Genomic DNA, 13,590 nt, shown 5'->3' with positions numbered 1-13,590 from the left:
CCAAAGAATTAAACGCTTAATAACTCTTTGGTTAAAAATTTTAAATGAATGAAATCGGTTAAAAATTGGTAGTGTTGTCCCCGCTCCTTTTTTGAAAGAACTTTTATCCCCTAATTCTCGTACTTTTTTATTTAAGCGCCCAATAAAAAAATTAATCCCCAACTGTTGATCTGTACTTGTGGTGTTTTTACCTTTTGCTGGGCAAAACCAAACATTTTATATTTTCTGATTGCACAAGCATCTGAATTCAAAGTAAAAATTATTTTGGGGAGAATTTATTAATCTATATGAATCAATGCCGTGCTTGTGGAGAATTAAGAGTACGGAATATTAACTCAATCTTTAATCCAAACACGCTTTTTTCTTTAATTTTTTTCGTTTTCTTTTCAAGACAATAGCCATAATAATTCCTGCACAAATTTTGTCTCCGTCCATAACGATCTTTTTCATATACAATATATAAAAATAATTTTTTGCACCAACATGCTGGTGTAGTTTTTGCTTTTGGCACCATAGGTGATTGCGCTCATGCTGGTGTAAGCGAAAATAAATTTTAAATTAATTTGCAAATCTTATTAAAAGGACACCCAGAAGGAAACGTCGCATACCCTATAAAAAATATCAGCATGACGAGCTGAGTCGATTTAGCCGTGTCTGTCTGTCTGTTTGTATACACCAAACTAGTCCCTCAGTTTTTAAGGTATCGATATGAAATTTGGAACACGTCCCTTTCTTCTAAAGAAGCTGCTTACTTGTAGGAACTGCCGATATCGGACCACTATAGCATGTAGCTGCTTTACAAACATTCTGAATAAAGGTTCTTTTTGGGGAAAGGCTGTTAAAGTTTTAAGGGAAGGGGTTTTTTCCTTTTTTTCTTGTGTTTAATAAAATTTTTTATACGGGTAAAATTTTTTGGCCCCCTTTAGATCAAACAAATAGAAAGGGTTGTCGAATAAAATTTTTTGGGTTGCACTCAAACTAAAAAAAGTTTTTAGGAGGAATTAAAGCCCTTTTATATGTAAGTGCATGTAACGAAACAAAGTTTTAAATAAAAAAACCGGATATACGAAGATTTGTTCTTCAAGTCAGAAAAAAATAATAAAAAAATAGTGTGGGCTTTTATACTTATATTTGCTTATATGTATCAAATATGCTGATTAGCAATTTAAATATGTATGTATGTTATTGTATATTAATATTTCTCTACAAAGAGATGTTTCATAACTTTTGTTTGAGTATTATACCTAATTATCATTCTGATTACTACTGCGTAAAACAATAGGAGGCGAGTATGTACTCACCTTAACATAGCGCATCACCCGACGGACATCATCCGATTTGAAGCGCACAAAACCGTGAAGCTGCACAATTGGGGCTAAAGCTTGCATTAACAAAATGCGCTCATTGTATTCGGGGTGAACGGAACAGAGAACCAAAAATGCATTGAGCGCCTAAATGAATGCAATAGAAAAGAAAACAAGAAGACACAATTCGAATGAAGATTAGAAGTGTTAACAACACAACGTTTACACTTCACCAAGCGCTTACGCAGACAACGAATAAAAAAGCTAAGAATATAAGTGCTGCAAAAATCAAAATACGCTTAGAACACTTGTAAGTAAATATGCAGAAATTCTCAACAACAACATTCCGAACTGTAACTAAACGCAATTACTACACCTGTGAGTGTCCAATTAGTATAAACTTGTGGAAAGAGGTTGCTTTTTCTATGTGATCCATTATGGCGGGAAGGTCATAGGCACCCATTTCATGGAAGCTGAAACTCCAATAGTCCAGGGTTTTGCTCCCGAGTTGCGTGTAACTGCGTGCATATGGAGAGCCTCGAAAATTTGCAAGCCAAACATCGTAGTTGCGGTCGGCCAGCAGAAAGGCTAGTTTTGTTTGAACACAAGTGGAAACTTAAACGAATGTGTATATGCATGTGAGTATACATACTTATACTTATACTAAAATATGAGTATGAGTGTAAATGTAAATAGTGCAACTTGGGTGACATTCGCCACTTTTTGCAGTGCGAAGCAAAGTATTTAGCTGACCTAGACTCTTTCCCGGTCCGAGTAGTGCCCAAGCGAGTGATGATGTCAACAAACCATGTACCAACAAAACCGGCTGATTGCCTGGTTTGGGTATGCGATGCAACAGAAGCTCATAGCCGTCAGCCGTGGTGATGTTATGTAGTTCTACGGCGTATTTGTGCTTCACCAGCCAATCAGCCTTTGTGTATAGAAGTAGAAGTGATGACGCACGCGTTTAAAAAAAATAGCATCAATTGCAAATCTAAAATCGGAGCAGATTTGTGACTAGTCACTCAACCTACCGTTGTCCATTGTGAACGACGCTCAGTTTCCTTATCGTATCTTTCCCCATCGACAATGTCATTCCTGCCGAACTGTGACCACAATAACGGGTTAGCCAAAGACAATTGGAAATGCGGCGCACATGCCGATGTGAAATTAACAACGGAAATATGTTTCCTTTCATTATCCTTGTAGCAAATTAGTAGAAGTAAGGTTTGGAAAAACATTGTTTTAAAATTATAACCACGCATTAGCATCTTCTTTACAAACTGCTTAAAAAATTGTGTACTGAAGATTTGATTGATTTCTCTTGCTCAAAACCGCAACAAGTAATGTACTTTAGGTGCTCGTGGTCAAAAAATAATTAAGTAATGCCAATACTTGGCGCTGTTGAATATTGGATCTAGTTTTTCTTCTCAATTAATGTTGAAAATTTGATTACGCAATTTTTATTATGACAATTGTGAACGATGATGTAACAAAATCTACCAGGCAGCAAATGCTACAAAACGTATGTATTTATTTTTCCATTCGCGAACCAACGGATAGAGTCACTAATTGAACTCACAGCGCTCAGTGAACCATCTAACAGCATATATCTACTAATCATAATTACTGTTCTGGTAAATTTTCTGTTCAGTAAACAGTATATTAAATATATCAATGAAATTAATCTAACTCAGTTATTTCTTTTTTTTTTGTACATTTAGAGGGAACTTCATTTGCTTAATATTTATGGCTATAATTATAATATTAAAAACAACCTAATTTTCAAACTATATACTACTCGTATATTTTAAAACTTAAATCGTAATATATACTGGGTAAAACCTCTGCTGACTGAATTTTGCATTTTCGAATGATTCGGACAACCGGACAGCAACCAATCAACGGACTGCCCTTTTGGTCTCTGGTCTTTAATAATGACGAAATAAGTTTTTCTAGTCCTATAACTATGGTAAGCCTAAAGTTAAGATACACAACTGTAATTAGATATAAGGAATCGTATAGAGGGGATTTGTGCTTTAAAAATGATTTAAACCAATCGCCCATAAAAACTTTAAAGTACACGCTCAAGCAAAACCTTTTCGGGCCATATATCGCATGTGACCCACCCATTACCCATATAAAGATTATGTCGAAAACTACTAAAAATGGTTTTTTCACTCACTCAATAATTATGTCAAAATAATAAGTTTTATAACCAAGACGGAACAGAAGGGTTGCATAGAAGCCAATATCAAGGTTGGCAGTGAGAGTGGGCCGCCCACCTTTATTTTGAATATAAAAAGAATTTTGATACCTTATAATAGAAATTTTAAACCTTATATATGAATTTTAAACGTTCGTATATATCCGTCAATGTATAGATCAATAACGTATACATCTTCTTCTTTTTCTTAATTGGCGTAGACACCGCTTACGCGATTATAGCCAAGTTAACAACAGCGCGCCAGTCGTTTCTTCTTTTCGCTGCGTGGCGCCAATTGGATATTCCAAGCAAAGCCAGGTCTTTCTCCACTTGGTCCTTCCAACGGAGTGGAGGTCTTCCTCTTCCTCTGCTTCCCCCGGCGGGTACTGCGTCGAATACTTTCAGAGCTGGAGTGTTTTCATCCATCCGGACAACATGACCTAGCCAGCGTAGCCGCTGTCTTTTAATTCGCTGAACTATGTCAATGTCGTCATATATCTCGTACAGCTCATCGTTCCATCGGATGCGATATTCGCCGTGACCAATGCGCAAAGGACCATAAATCTTTCGCAGAATTTTTCTCTCGAAAACTCGTAACGTCGACTCATCGGTTGCTGTCATCGCCCAAGCCTCTGCACCATATAGCAGGACGGGAATTATGAGCGACTTATAGAGTTTAGCTTTTGTTCGTCGAGAGAGGACTTTACTTTTCAATTGCCTACTCAGTCCGAAGTAGCACCTGTTGGCAAGAGTTATCCTGCGTTGGATTTCTAGGCTGACATTGTTGGTGGTGTTTACGCTGGTTCCAAGATAGACGAAATTATCTACGACTTCAAAGTTATGACTGTCAACACTGACGTGAGAGCCAAGTCGCGAGTGCGACGACTGTTTGGTTTATGACAGGAGATATTTCGTTTTGCCCTCGTTCACTACCAGACCCATTTTCTGTGCTTCCTTGTCCAGCCTAGAGAAAGCAGAACTAACGGCGCGGGTGTTGAGGCCGATGATATCAATATCGTCGGCATACGCGAGCAGCTGTACACTCTTATAGAAGATGGTACCTTCTCTGTTTAGTTCTGCAGCTCGAACTATTTTCTGCAGGAGCAGGTTGAAGAAGTCGCACGATAGGGAGTCGCCTTGTCTGAAACCTCGTTTGGTATCGAACGGCTCGGAGAGGTCCTTCCCGGTCCTGACGGAGCTTTTCGTGTTGATTTAGCAGACTTTAAGACGAATGGGACAGTCAGTCTTCAACATTGATATAGACTTAGGTCTAATAGTTTTTTTAATGCGGCTAAGTAAAGTTCGCGTATAGTTAAGTTGAATTTTCAATATTTTAACTTTATTGTTTCTGTAATACATTTGAAACATTTTCTCTTATTTTCTCCATAAAGAAGTATATTCTAAATCTAAATTCAGTTACTTTTGACAATAACTATTATGTTAAACCACCAAAAAGCATGAGCGGCTAACCAAAATTTGCGCACTGTAGTAATGAAAGACCGAGGTCCTAACATCGACTCGGACCACTATCTTGTTGCAGCTAAGATTCGCACCCGCCTCCGTGCAGCAAAAAACGCACCCCAACAAACACAAGGAAGGTTCGACGTCGAGAAGCTGCAATCACAACAGACAGCCGAACGATTCTCTACTCGGCTTGCACTACTTCTCTCTGAGAGCACTCGTCAACAACTCGGTATAAGGGAACTGTGGGACGGCATTTCAAACTCCTTACGTACAGCTGCAACCGAAACGATTGGTTTTCGGAAAGTGCAAAAGAACAGCTGGTATGACGAGGAGTGTCGTCTCGCAGCGGAGAGAAAACAGGCTGCCTACCTCGCAATGTTACGATCGACCACAACACGTGCGGGATGGGATAGATACCGAGAGTTGAAGAGAGAAGCGAGACGCATTTGTAGACAGAATAAGAAAGAAGCCGAAATGCGTGAGTACGAAGAGCTTGATAAGCTCGCCGACAGGGGTAATGCTCGAAAATTCTACGAAAAAATGCGGCGGCTTACAGAAGGTTTCAAGACCGGAGCATACTCTTGTAGAACCCCCGAAGGTGATCTAGTCGCCGATGCCCAGAGCATACTTAGATTATGGAGGGAACACTTCTCCAACCTGCTGAATGGCAGTGAATGCACAACACCAGGAGAAGGCGAACCCGATTCCCCAATCGATGACGATGGAGCAGACGTTCCATTACCCGACCATGAAGAAGTTCGAATAGCAATTGCCCGCCTGAAAAACAACAAAGCGGCAGGGGCCGACGGATTGCCGGCCGAGCTATTCAAACACGGCGGCGAAGAACTGATAAGGAGCATGCATCAGCTTCTTTGTAAAATATGGTCGGACGAAAGCATGCCCAACGATTGGAATTTAAGTGTGCTATGCCCAATCCATACAAAAGGAGACCCCACAATCTGCGCCAACTACCGTCGGATTAGCCTCCTCAACATCGCATATAAGGTTCTATCGAGCGTATTGTGTGAAAGATTAAAGCCCCCGTCAACAAGCTGATTGGACCTTATCAGTGTGGCTTTAGACCTGGAAAATCAACAACCGACCAGATATTCACCATGCTCCAAATCTTGGAAAAGACCCGTGAAAGAAGAATCGACACACACCACCTCTTCGTCGATTTCAAAGCTGCTTTCGACAGCACGAAAAGGAGCTGCCTTTATGCCGCGATGTCTGAATTTGGTATCCCCGCAAAACTAATACGGCTGTGTAAACTGACGTTGAGTAACACGAAAAGCTCCGTCAGAATCGGGAAGGACCTCTCCGAGCCGTTCGATACCAAACGAGGTTTCAGACAAGGTGATTCCCTATCGTGCGATTTCTTCAACCTCCTTCTGGAGAAAATAGTTCGAGCTGCAGAACTAAATAGAGAAGGTACCATCTTTTATAAGAGTGTACAACTGCTGGCGTATGCCGACGATATTGATATCATCGGCCTCAACACCCGCGCCGTTAGTTCTGCTTTCCCCAGACTGGACAAGGAAGCTAAAGAAATGGGTCTGGCAGTGAACGAGGGCAAGACGAAATATCTCCTGTCATCAAACAAACAGTCGTCGCACTCGCGACTTGGCTCTCACGTCACTGTTGACAGTCATAACTTTGAAGTTGTAGATAATTTCGTCTATTTAGGAACCAGCATAAACACCACCAACAATGTCAGCCTAGAAATCCAACGCAGGATAACTCTTGCCAACAGGTGCTACTTCGGACTGAGTAGGCAATTGAGAAGCAAAGTCCTCTCTCGACAAACAAAAACCAAACTCTATAAGTCACTCATAATTCCCGTCCTGCTATATGGTGCAGAGGCTTGGACGATGTCAACAACTGATGAGTCGACGTTGCGAGTTTTCGAGAGAAAAGTTCTGAGAAAGATTTATGGTCCCTTTACGCGTTGGCCACACGCGTTCAATGGAACAATGAGCTGTATGAGATATACGACGATATTGACATATGTATGTAGTTTAGCGAATTAAAAGACAGCGGCTATCCTGGCTAGGTCATGTCGTCCGAATGGACGAAAATACTCCAGCTCTGAAAGTATCCGACGCATTACCCGCCGGGGGAAGCAGAGGAAGATGAAAACCTCCACTCCGTTCAAAGGACCACGTGGAGAAGGACCTGGCTACGCTTGGAATATCCAATTGGCGGAATAATTCGTGTTTAATTCTTACGCAACATTTATTTTTAAGTTTTGAAACTCTTTAAAGAATTTCTAGAAATAGAAAAGGTTTCTATAGGTATTGCCGTCACTGATGCTCCCATGAACTGCTATCGAAATAGGAGAATTTTTCGGATTTTTCTATGAAAACTTTTTGATCTTTACTACTTTAGTTTAATGCTGAAAATATGTGAAATTATATTATACCATTTATAATAATTTCCGTTATTCTAAGAAACCTTATTATAATAATGGTTTGGCGTTGAACGTGAATGCAGTTCTAGACCTTGGTTTTAATCTCATATCCCTAATATCTTATTTATGAATTCCGATCCTTAAGGTTTTAGAGTAATATGGGATCAAATAAAGTAACTGATGTTTTATTTATTATTTTACGCAACGATTTGCTTTTTCAGGCTACCTACAATCGTTAGAATAAAGATTATTACCTGTATAATAAAATCAAATTTGTCTATTATAAACTTTCATAAAACTTTCTTTTGTGTGTGTTTGAAATTTCGTTTCATAGCGTGTCTACATCGTGTCACTTAGTTCAAATACATTAGCATTATAGTTGCGCTCCCGTAAATATTTTGGAGACAGTTTGGTATTACTGACTGTGGTGGTATCCTTCGCAACGTTGTTTAACTCTTTATTCAGTAGAGCAAATCTGTTTCTATTTAACGTTGCTGATTTTATTGTATGTACTTGATATTATTTTTATGGTAATGAAGCGGCCAACACAAATCTTAGTTAGTGTTCTTTGTGCACTTGTTATTTATGTTTTTATACTTTTGCAACCTGTTGCTACTTTGGTGCTGCTTTTGGCATCTAACGGTTCAACATATCTTCTGAACCTAATCGAGATAGATATAGGGTTATATACATATATGTATATAAATAATCGGATGACTGTAACTTGAGTAAAAATTGCGTAGTCTTGATGAAACAAAACTTCCTTGGCAGAAAAGTAAGGCGAATTTCGTAAATGGACCACTCGTAGATCGCATCACTACCACACCTACAAAACACCATTAATCGAAAATGATATAGACCACTCGTATATCGCATCACTACCACACCTACAAAACACCATTAATCGAAAATGATATAGAACTGTAATTTGGCACAGGGGATCGCAGTACCAAGGGGCACCTGTGGGCTAAAAGCTTTGAAAAAGAGGGCGTGGCTCATCGTAAATATCTCTTAAACCACTTAAGTTACAATAACCAAATTCGTTCACGATAAATCAATTTTGCACCCTTTCAGCGGTGTAAAAATGGATGAAATCGGAAGGTAACCCCGCCCACTACCCATATCGTTATAAAAACTAACAAAAGTTCGGCAAATCAATAACTAAATACGTCAGAGACTAAAAAATTTTACACTCTTGATGGTATGAGAAGGATCCATAGGAGCTGGGTAAATCACTTATCTCGGGACGAACGTCCCGATGCTATGTCACGGTGCGTTAATGGGCGAAAGCGGACGAAAAAGTCCACGACTACTTCCACCTTATAGACAAAAAACCCAGGTTCAAGTTTTTGTGTGTCAAGAGGCAAAAACTGTTCAAGCCAACAAAAACTAGGGTATCGATTATGTACCCCAGTACTAAGAAGAGAATATCCTTTCCTCATAGTAGTATATCTGTGTGTCAAAAATAGGTTGAATCGGCTTAATAGTTCCTATCTACCTAATATAAAGGTTTTCTAACTTCCGGGTGACGGATGTATGGCATAATGATTTTCGTTTTTCTAACTAATCTTATGTCCAATATGTCGGTCAGTGTATGAGTTACATATAGATTATATTCATATATAATATTGTTTGAACCCGATCTCTGGCCTTTCCTGGTTTTGATTCTTGTAAGTTGCAGTATAAAATGTTCGGTTGCACCCGAACTGAGCCCCTCCTTACTTGTTTTGCTTTCTTTTCTTTAACTTTTGAGTAATAATCACGGAGCGTGACCGTACACTTTGAGAGCTCCTCCTATAGCACCCAGATAGTATTTTTTTCGTTCGTAAAGAATTCATCCATTTCTGTATTCATTAGTACTTTAATTACTTTCTTCGGGCAAGTCCATCAAAGCTTCAGAACAATTAACATTCATTTTTATACTGTCAATCGAAAAAATGGCTGTAATATTTAAAAAACCATTAATATTTTCGTGTGGTTTTGTGGTAATGTTGACCACTTGGTCAGAATCCCATTTTACTTCCTTCCCAACTTAACACTTATCAGAATAAATCGCAATAGATATATTTTTTACTTTCCCTCGTTGAGCGGTTATATGCTGTTGGGACCCATTCATATCGGGCAGTAGGATTCATCTATTTTCTCAACTCGTTGTTGGACAGTCACGTGATACAGACGTCTTCTGGAATTTCGGTAGATTTATTTAAATAGTGCATACTTTTAGGTAATTGAGATGTGTTGAATGCAAAATATTAAATTTGTTTGTAGTTTAGCACTGATTTTTAATAAAATTGGTCTAGACGTTGGTCCAAACCTCATACGGATATACCTAATATAATCAATTCCAATTCTCTGGCTGACTTTTTCCACATCAATTCAAAATATAAAATTTTGCCTCTTTCGTTGAGTTTATATCACATATGTACATACATATGTACATATATCTCATTTGAAGATGTTGTTAATATAATTTTAGCTGACGCGAACAAAACCATAGCAATAAAGTAAATAATCTTTAATATAAGTTAAGAAGATGCTTTGATTTCAGTTAATTTACAATTTCTTCGAATATTGAAGTTGAATCCTTTCACTGCAACATGTTACTGCACAGTACAATATTTTTATACCCTGAACATGGTATATTAAGTTTGCCATGAAGTTTGTAACACCCAGAAGGAAGCGTCGGAAACCCTATAAAGTACAGTCCACGAAATAAGTATAGTGTACAAGCTAAAAATCTCTTTTATGCATCTTTAAATTTCATATGATTATTTTTTATTTTATTTATTAATGGAATCAACATCGAGAATTATTTACACAATATTTAAAACCAAAAGTTACTACTTATTAATAAAATAATTCAAAAATTCAATACACTTGGTACGAAAAAAGTATAGCGTACAAACAAACATTTCATATTAAATCAAACTTATTCGAAGTGTTAATAACTAATATGGTTACCGTTAGCCAAAATAACGGTGTTTATGCGCCTGGGCATGGATTCAATTAGAGAGCGAAGGGTGGAAATGGGTATTTTCTTCCATTCGGCTTCAATGCACTTCCTTAGATCTCTTACAGTATCAAATTGTCGACCACCGGAATAAACTTGCTGCGAAAGTATTCCCCAGAGATTTTCCATTGGGTTTAAGTCGGGACTTATAGCGGGCCAGTCCATTAATGCTATACACTCAGTCCTTTTTTTACGCGATCTCTTTTTTTATTTCACTTTAACGCGGTTATTTTTGCAGCGCAAATTCCTTTTTTTACGCGAATTTCTCACTTTAACGCGATTGCTTTTTTTCGTTTTTTTGCTTGGTCTTAAACTTGCAGCAGAATTTGAAAATTATTTTGTAGCAAATGATACTGATGCCGAACGTGCACGAATTTTTCAAAAAGAACTGAGTCTCTGCATGTTAAGATATGAAGAACCACATCGGAATTTATTGGGTCCAAAGAGAAGCATTCAAACAAAATTAACTGAATTTATGGTGCAAACTAAGTCAATCAGAACATCAATCCATAGTTCTTACTATTGATTCTGATAAAAATTCTGGTGATATCAGTGCCGGCCATCAAAATAAGCGGCTAAGAATAATTTCCACTACGGATAATGACAGTGATTAAACAGCATTCAACGGTTTTTTTCAATAAATCTACCTATTTTCTTCTCTTTTATACATATATGGTTTTTGTTTTGTATTTTTTATGTTGTTATGAATGAATAAATCATAAGTCTGAAATTTGAAACTTATTGTAATGTTTTTGAATATTTTTTGCGCGTATATTTTGTTATACGCAATATTTTTTATATTCGGAACCAATTCGTTAGTTAATGTTGGAAAACTAACCATTTTTACGCGATTTTTTTTTACGCGATTAGTAGCAGAACCAAAAATCGCGTAAAAAAAGGATTGAGTGTATTTCTGTCCATAAAGAAACGTTTGGTTGCAGCTGCATTGTGTATCGCGGCGTTATCTTGCTGAAAAATCCATGGGTCCTCACAAAATCGTTCCGAAAAATCTATTAAGACGTTGTCTAGCAATTCAATATAACTCAAAGAATTCATTTTATGCGTTACAAAACAAATTGGGGTTGTACCATTGTATCCGAAAGCCCCCATACCATAAGAGATCCTCCCTTGAAATTTCTCGAATGCCTTGTTTCTAGTGGTCGTCGAATATCTCTCCAATATTTGTCATTGCCGTCGGGGCCATCTAAATTAAATTTTTTTTCATCACTAAAAACCACTTTTTTCCACTCGTCGTCCCACAATGAATGCCTTTGGGCATATTGCATCCTTGCAGTTTTGTGCCGAGGTAGCAACTTAGGCTGAGGCGCTCGTTTGGCATACTGGATGTTACTATTCTCTTTTAAAATTTGCTGAACTCGACGGGTGGACACTTCAAGATTTAGTTGGAGCCTAATTTTTGCTGGGGAAATGTTTTTAGTGATTGCCAAACGCTTTATTTGCCGTTTCGACCGTTCATCAACCTTTGGAGGACGTCCATTTCTTTTTGTTGTACCATAAATTTCGGGATTTTTTAAAAAGGAACATATTGTTTTCTTGTTGCGATGTAATTTTTCAGCTATATCCCTTATTGTAGCTCCACATTCCCGCATTGTTTGAATTTTAGTGCGCTCAACAAGCGATAAATGGGTTCCGCGAGGCATTTCTAAATTAGTTACTAAATTAAGCTCGTTAGGATGGATAAATATTTGTTTGATTATTTATTTAAAACATACTCACTTTAAAAATCCTTAAAAATACAGAGTAAATGGTACGTCTTGCCGATACGGAATACTTTTCCTTATTGTACGCTATAATTATTTCGCTCTGAATGTACAAGTGCGCAAATTAAACAGAAAGTAACGGTACTACAAAAGTACCGGTGTCACTAATAAGTACTGATCAACAATGAACAAATAGGTCGCAATTGCTTACATGCAATCATTTAAAAAAAAAAAACGCTTGTATACTTCCCAAAATTCCATTTTTTAGTTTGTACACTATACTTATTTCGGTGACTGTATATACATATATAAATGATTAGTATGTTGAGCTGAGTCGATTTAGCCATGTCCGTCTGTCTGTCTGTATATATACGAACTAGTCCCTCAGTTTTTAAGATATCGTTTTGAAATTTTGCAAATGTCATTTTCTCTTCAAGAAGCAGCTCATTTGTTGGAACGGCCGACATGGGACCACTATAACATACAGCTGCCATATAAACTGAACGATCGGAATCACGTTCTTGTATGGAAAACTTTCACATTTGACAAGATATATTCACGAAATTTGGTATAGATTATTTTATAAGAAAACAATATAATCTCCGAAGAAATTGTCCAGATTGGTTAACTATAGCATATACAAACCATACAAACTGAATTATCGGAATCAAATGCTTGCATGGGAAACTTCTTCATTTGACGATATATCTTCAAGAAATTTAGTATGAGTTTTTGTTCATAGAAATAATGTAATATCGGATAAACTTTCGCATTTGACGTGATATCTTTACGAAATTCGACATGGATTACTGCTTAAAGTAATAATATAATCTCCGAAAAAATTGTACAGATTGGATTACTATAGCATATAGCTTCCATACAAACTGAAAACATAGTTATTATACTGAAAGAAATGCACCTGTGAAGGGTATATTAACTTCGGTGCAGCCGAAGTAAACGTTTTTTCTTGTTGCAACATATTATAATACAACGTTTTTTCAGAACCTGAAGGCACTTGATTTTTGCGGGTTGCAAGAGTATACATCGGTAGCTGAATTGGCAAAAAAACTAAGCGCGGGGTGTGATGAAGCGGCTGTTTTCGGAAATAACAGGAACAACTGCAAGGGCCTCCGGAAGACTACAGACAGGGAAGACCGGTTGATTGTTCGAAAAGCTTTGCAAGTTCGTACCGCAACTTCTGAAAGCATTTTAAAAGCAGTTAGGGACTGTGGTGTGGAAATTTCGAACCGTACTTTGCGTAGACGTTTTTACGAAAATGAACTGAAGTGCAAGACGCCTGCTAAAAGGCCGAAATTAACACAGCTTATGCAGAAAATACGTGTTTTATGGGCTAAGCTGCATAGAACCTATGACGCTACCTATTGGAGCAAGGTAATTCACACATTTTTTTTACATTCTTAATTTTTCCTTAATTAAAGCAGACATATTTAATTTTTTATTTTTACGTTTTTTAT

At 37.6% G+C, this 13,590-nt stretch overlaps 1 protein-coding gene and 1 long non-coding RNA gene across 2 annotated transcripts; both read right to left on the bottom strand.

Moving 5' to 3' along the window:
- Positions 1–1,182: 1,182 nt before the first annotated feature.
- Positions 1,183–2,569, bottom strand: LOC126765602 (lipase 1-like). Its single transcript, XM_050483212.1, has 5 exons — positions 2,339–2,569; positions 2,058–2,235; positions 1,681–1,892; positions 1,302–1,451; positions 1,183–1,203 (listed from the first exon to the last, which is right to left on the bottom strand). Exons 1-5 carry the CDS (start codon positions 2,567–2,569, stop codon positions 1,183–1,185), a joined length of 792 nt encoding a protein of 263 aa, XP_050339169.1.
- A 9,178-nt stretch (positions 2,570–11,747) lies between these two features.
- Positions 11,748–12,411, bottom strand: LOC126765492 (uncharacterized). Its single transcript, XR_007668460.1, has 2 exons — positions 12,132–12,411; positions 11,748–12,069 (listed from the first exon to the last, which is right to left on the bottom strand). It is a non-coding gene; the product is annotated as an uncharacterized LOC126765492 (long non-coding RNA).
- Between the last annotated feature and the right edge of the window lie 1,179 nt (positions 12,412–13,590).

The sequence above is a fragment of the Bactrocera neohumeralis genome, unplaced genomic scaffold (genome assembly GCF_024586455.1).
Source record: "Bactrocera neohumeralis isolate Rockhampton unplaced genomic scaffold, APGP_CSIRO_Bneo_wtdbg2-racon-allhic-juicebox.fasta_v2 cluster10, whole genome shotgun sequence".
Taxonomy (NCBI): Eukaryota; Metazoa; Arthropoda; class Insecta; order Diptera; family Tephritidae; genus Bactrocera; species Bactrocera neohumeralis.
The sequence above is the reverse complement of the archived record's forward strand: the minus strand, read 5'-3'. Positions and strand labels throughout refer to the sequence as shown.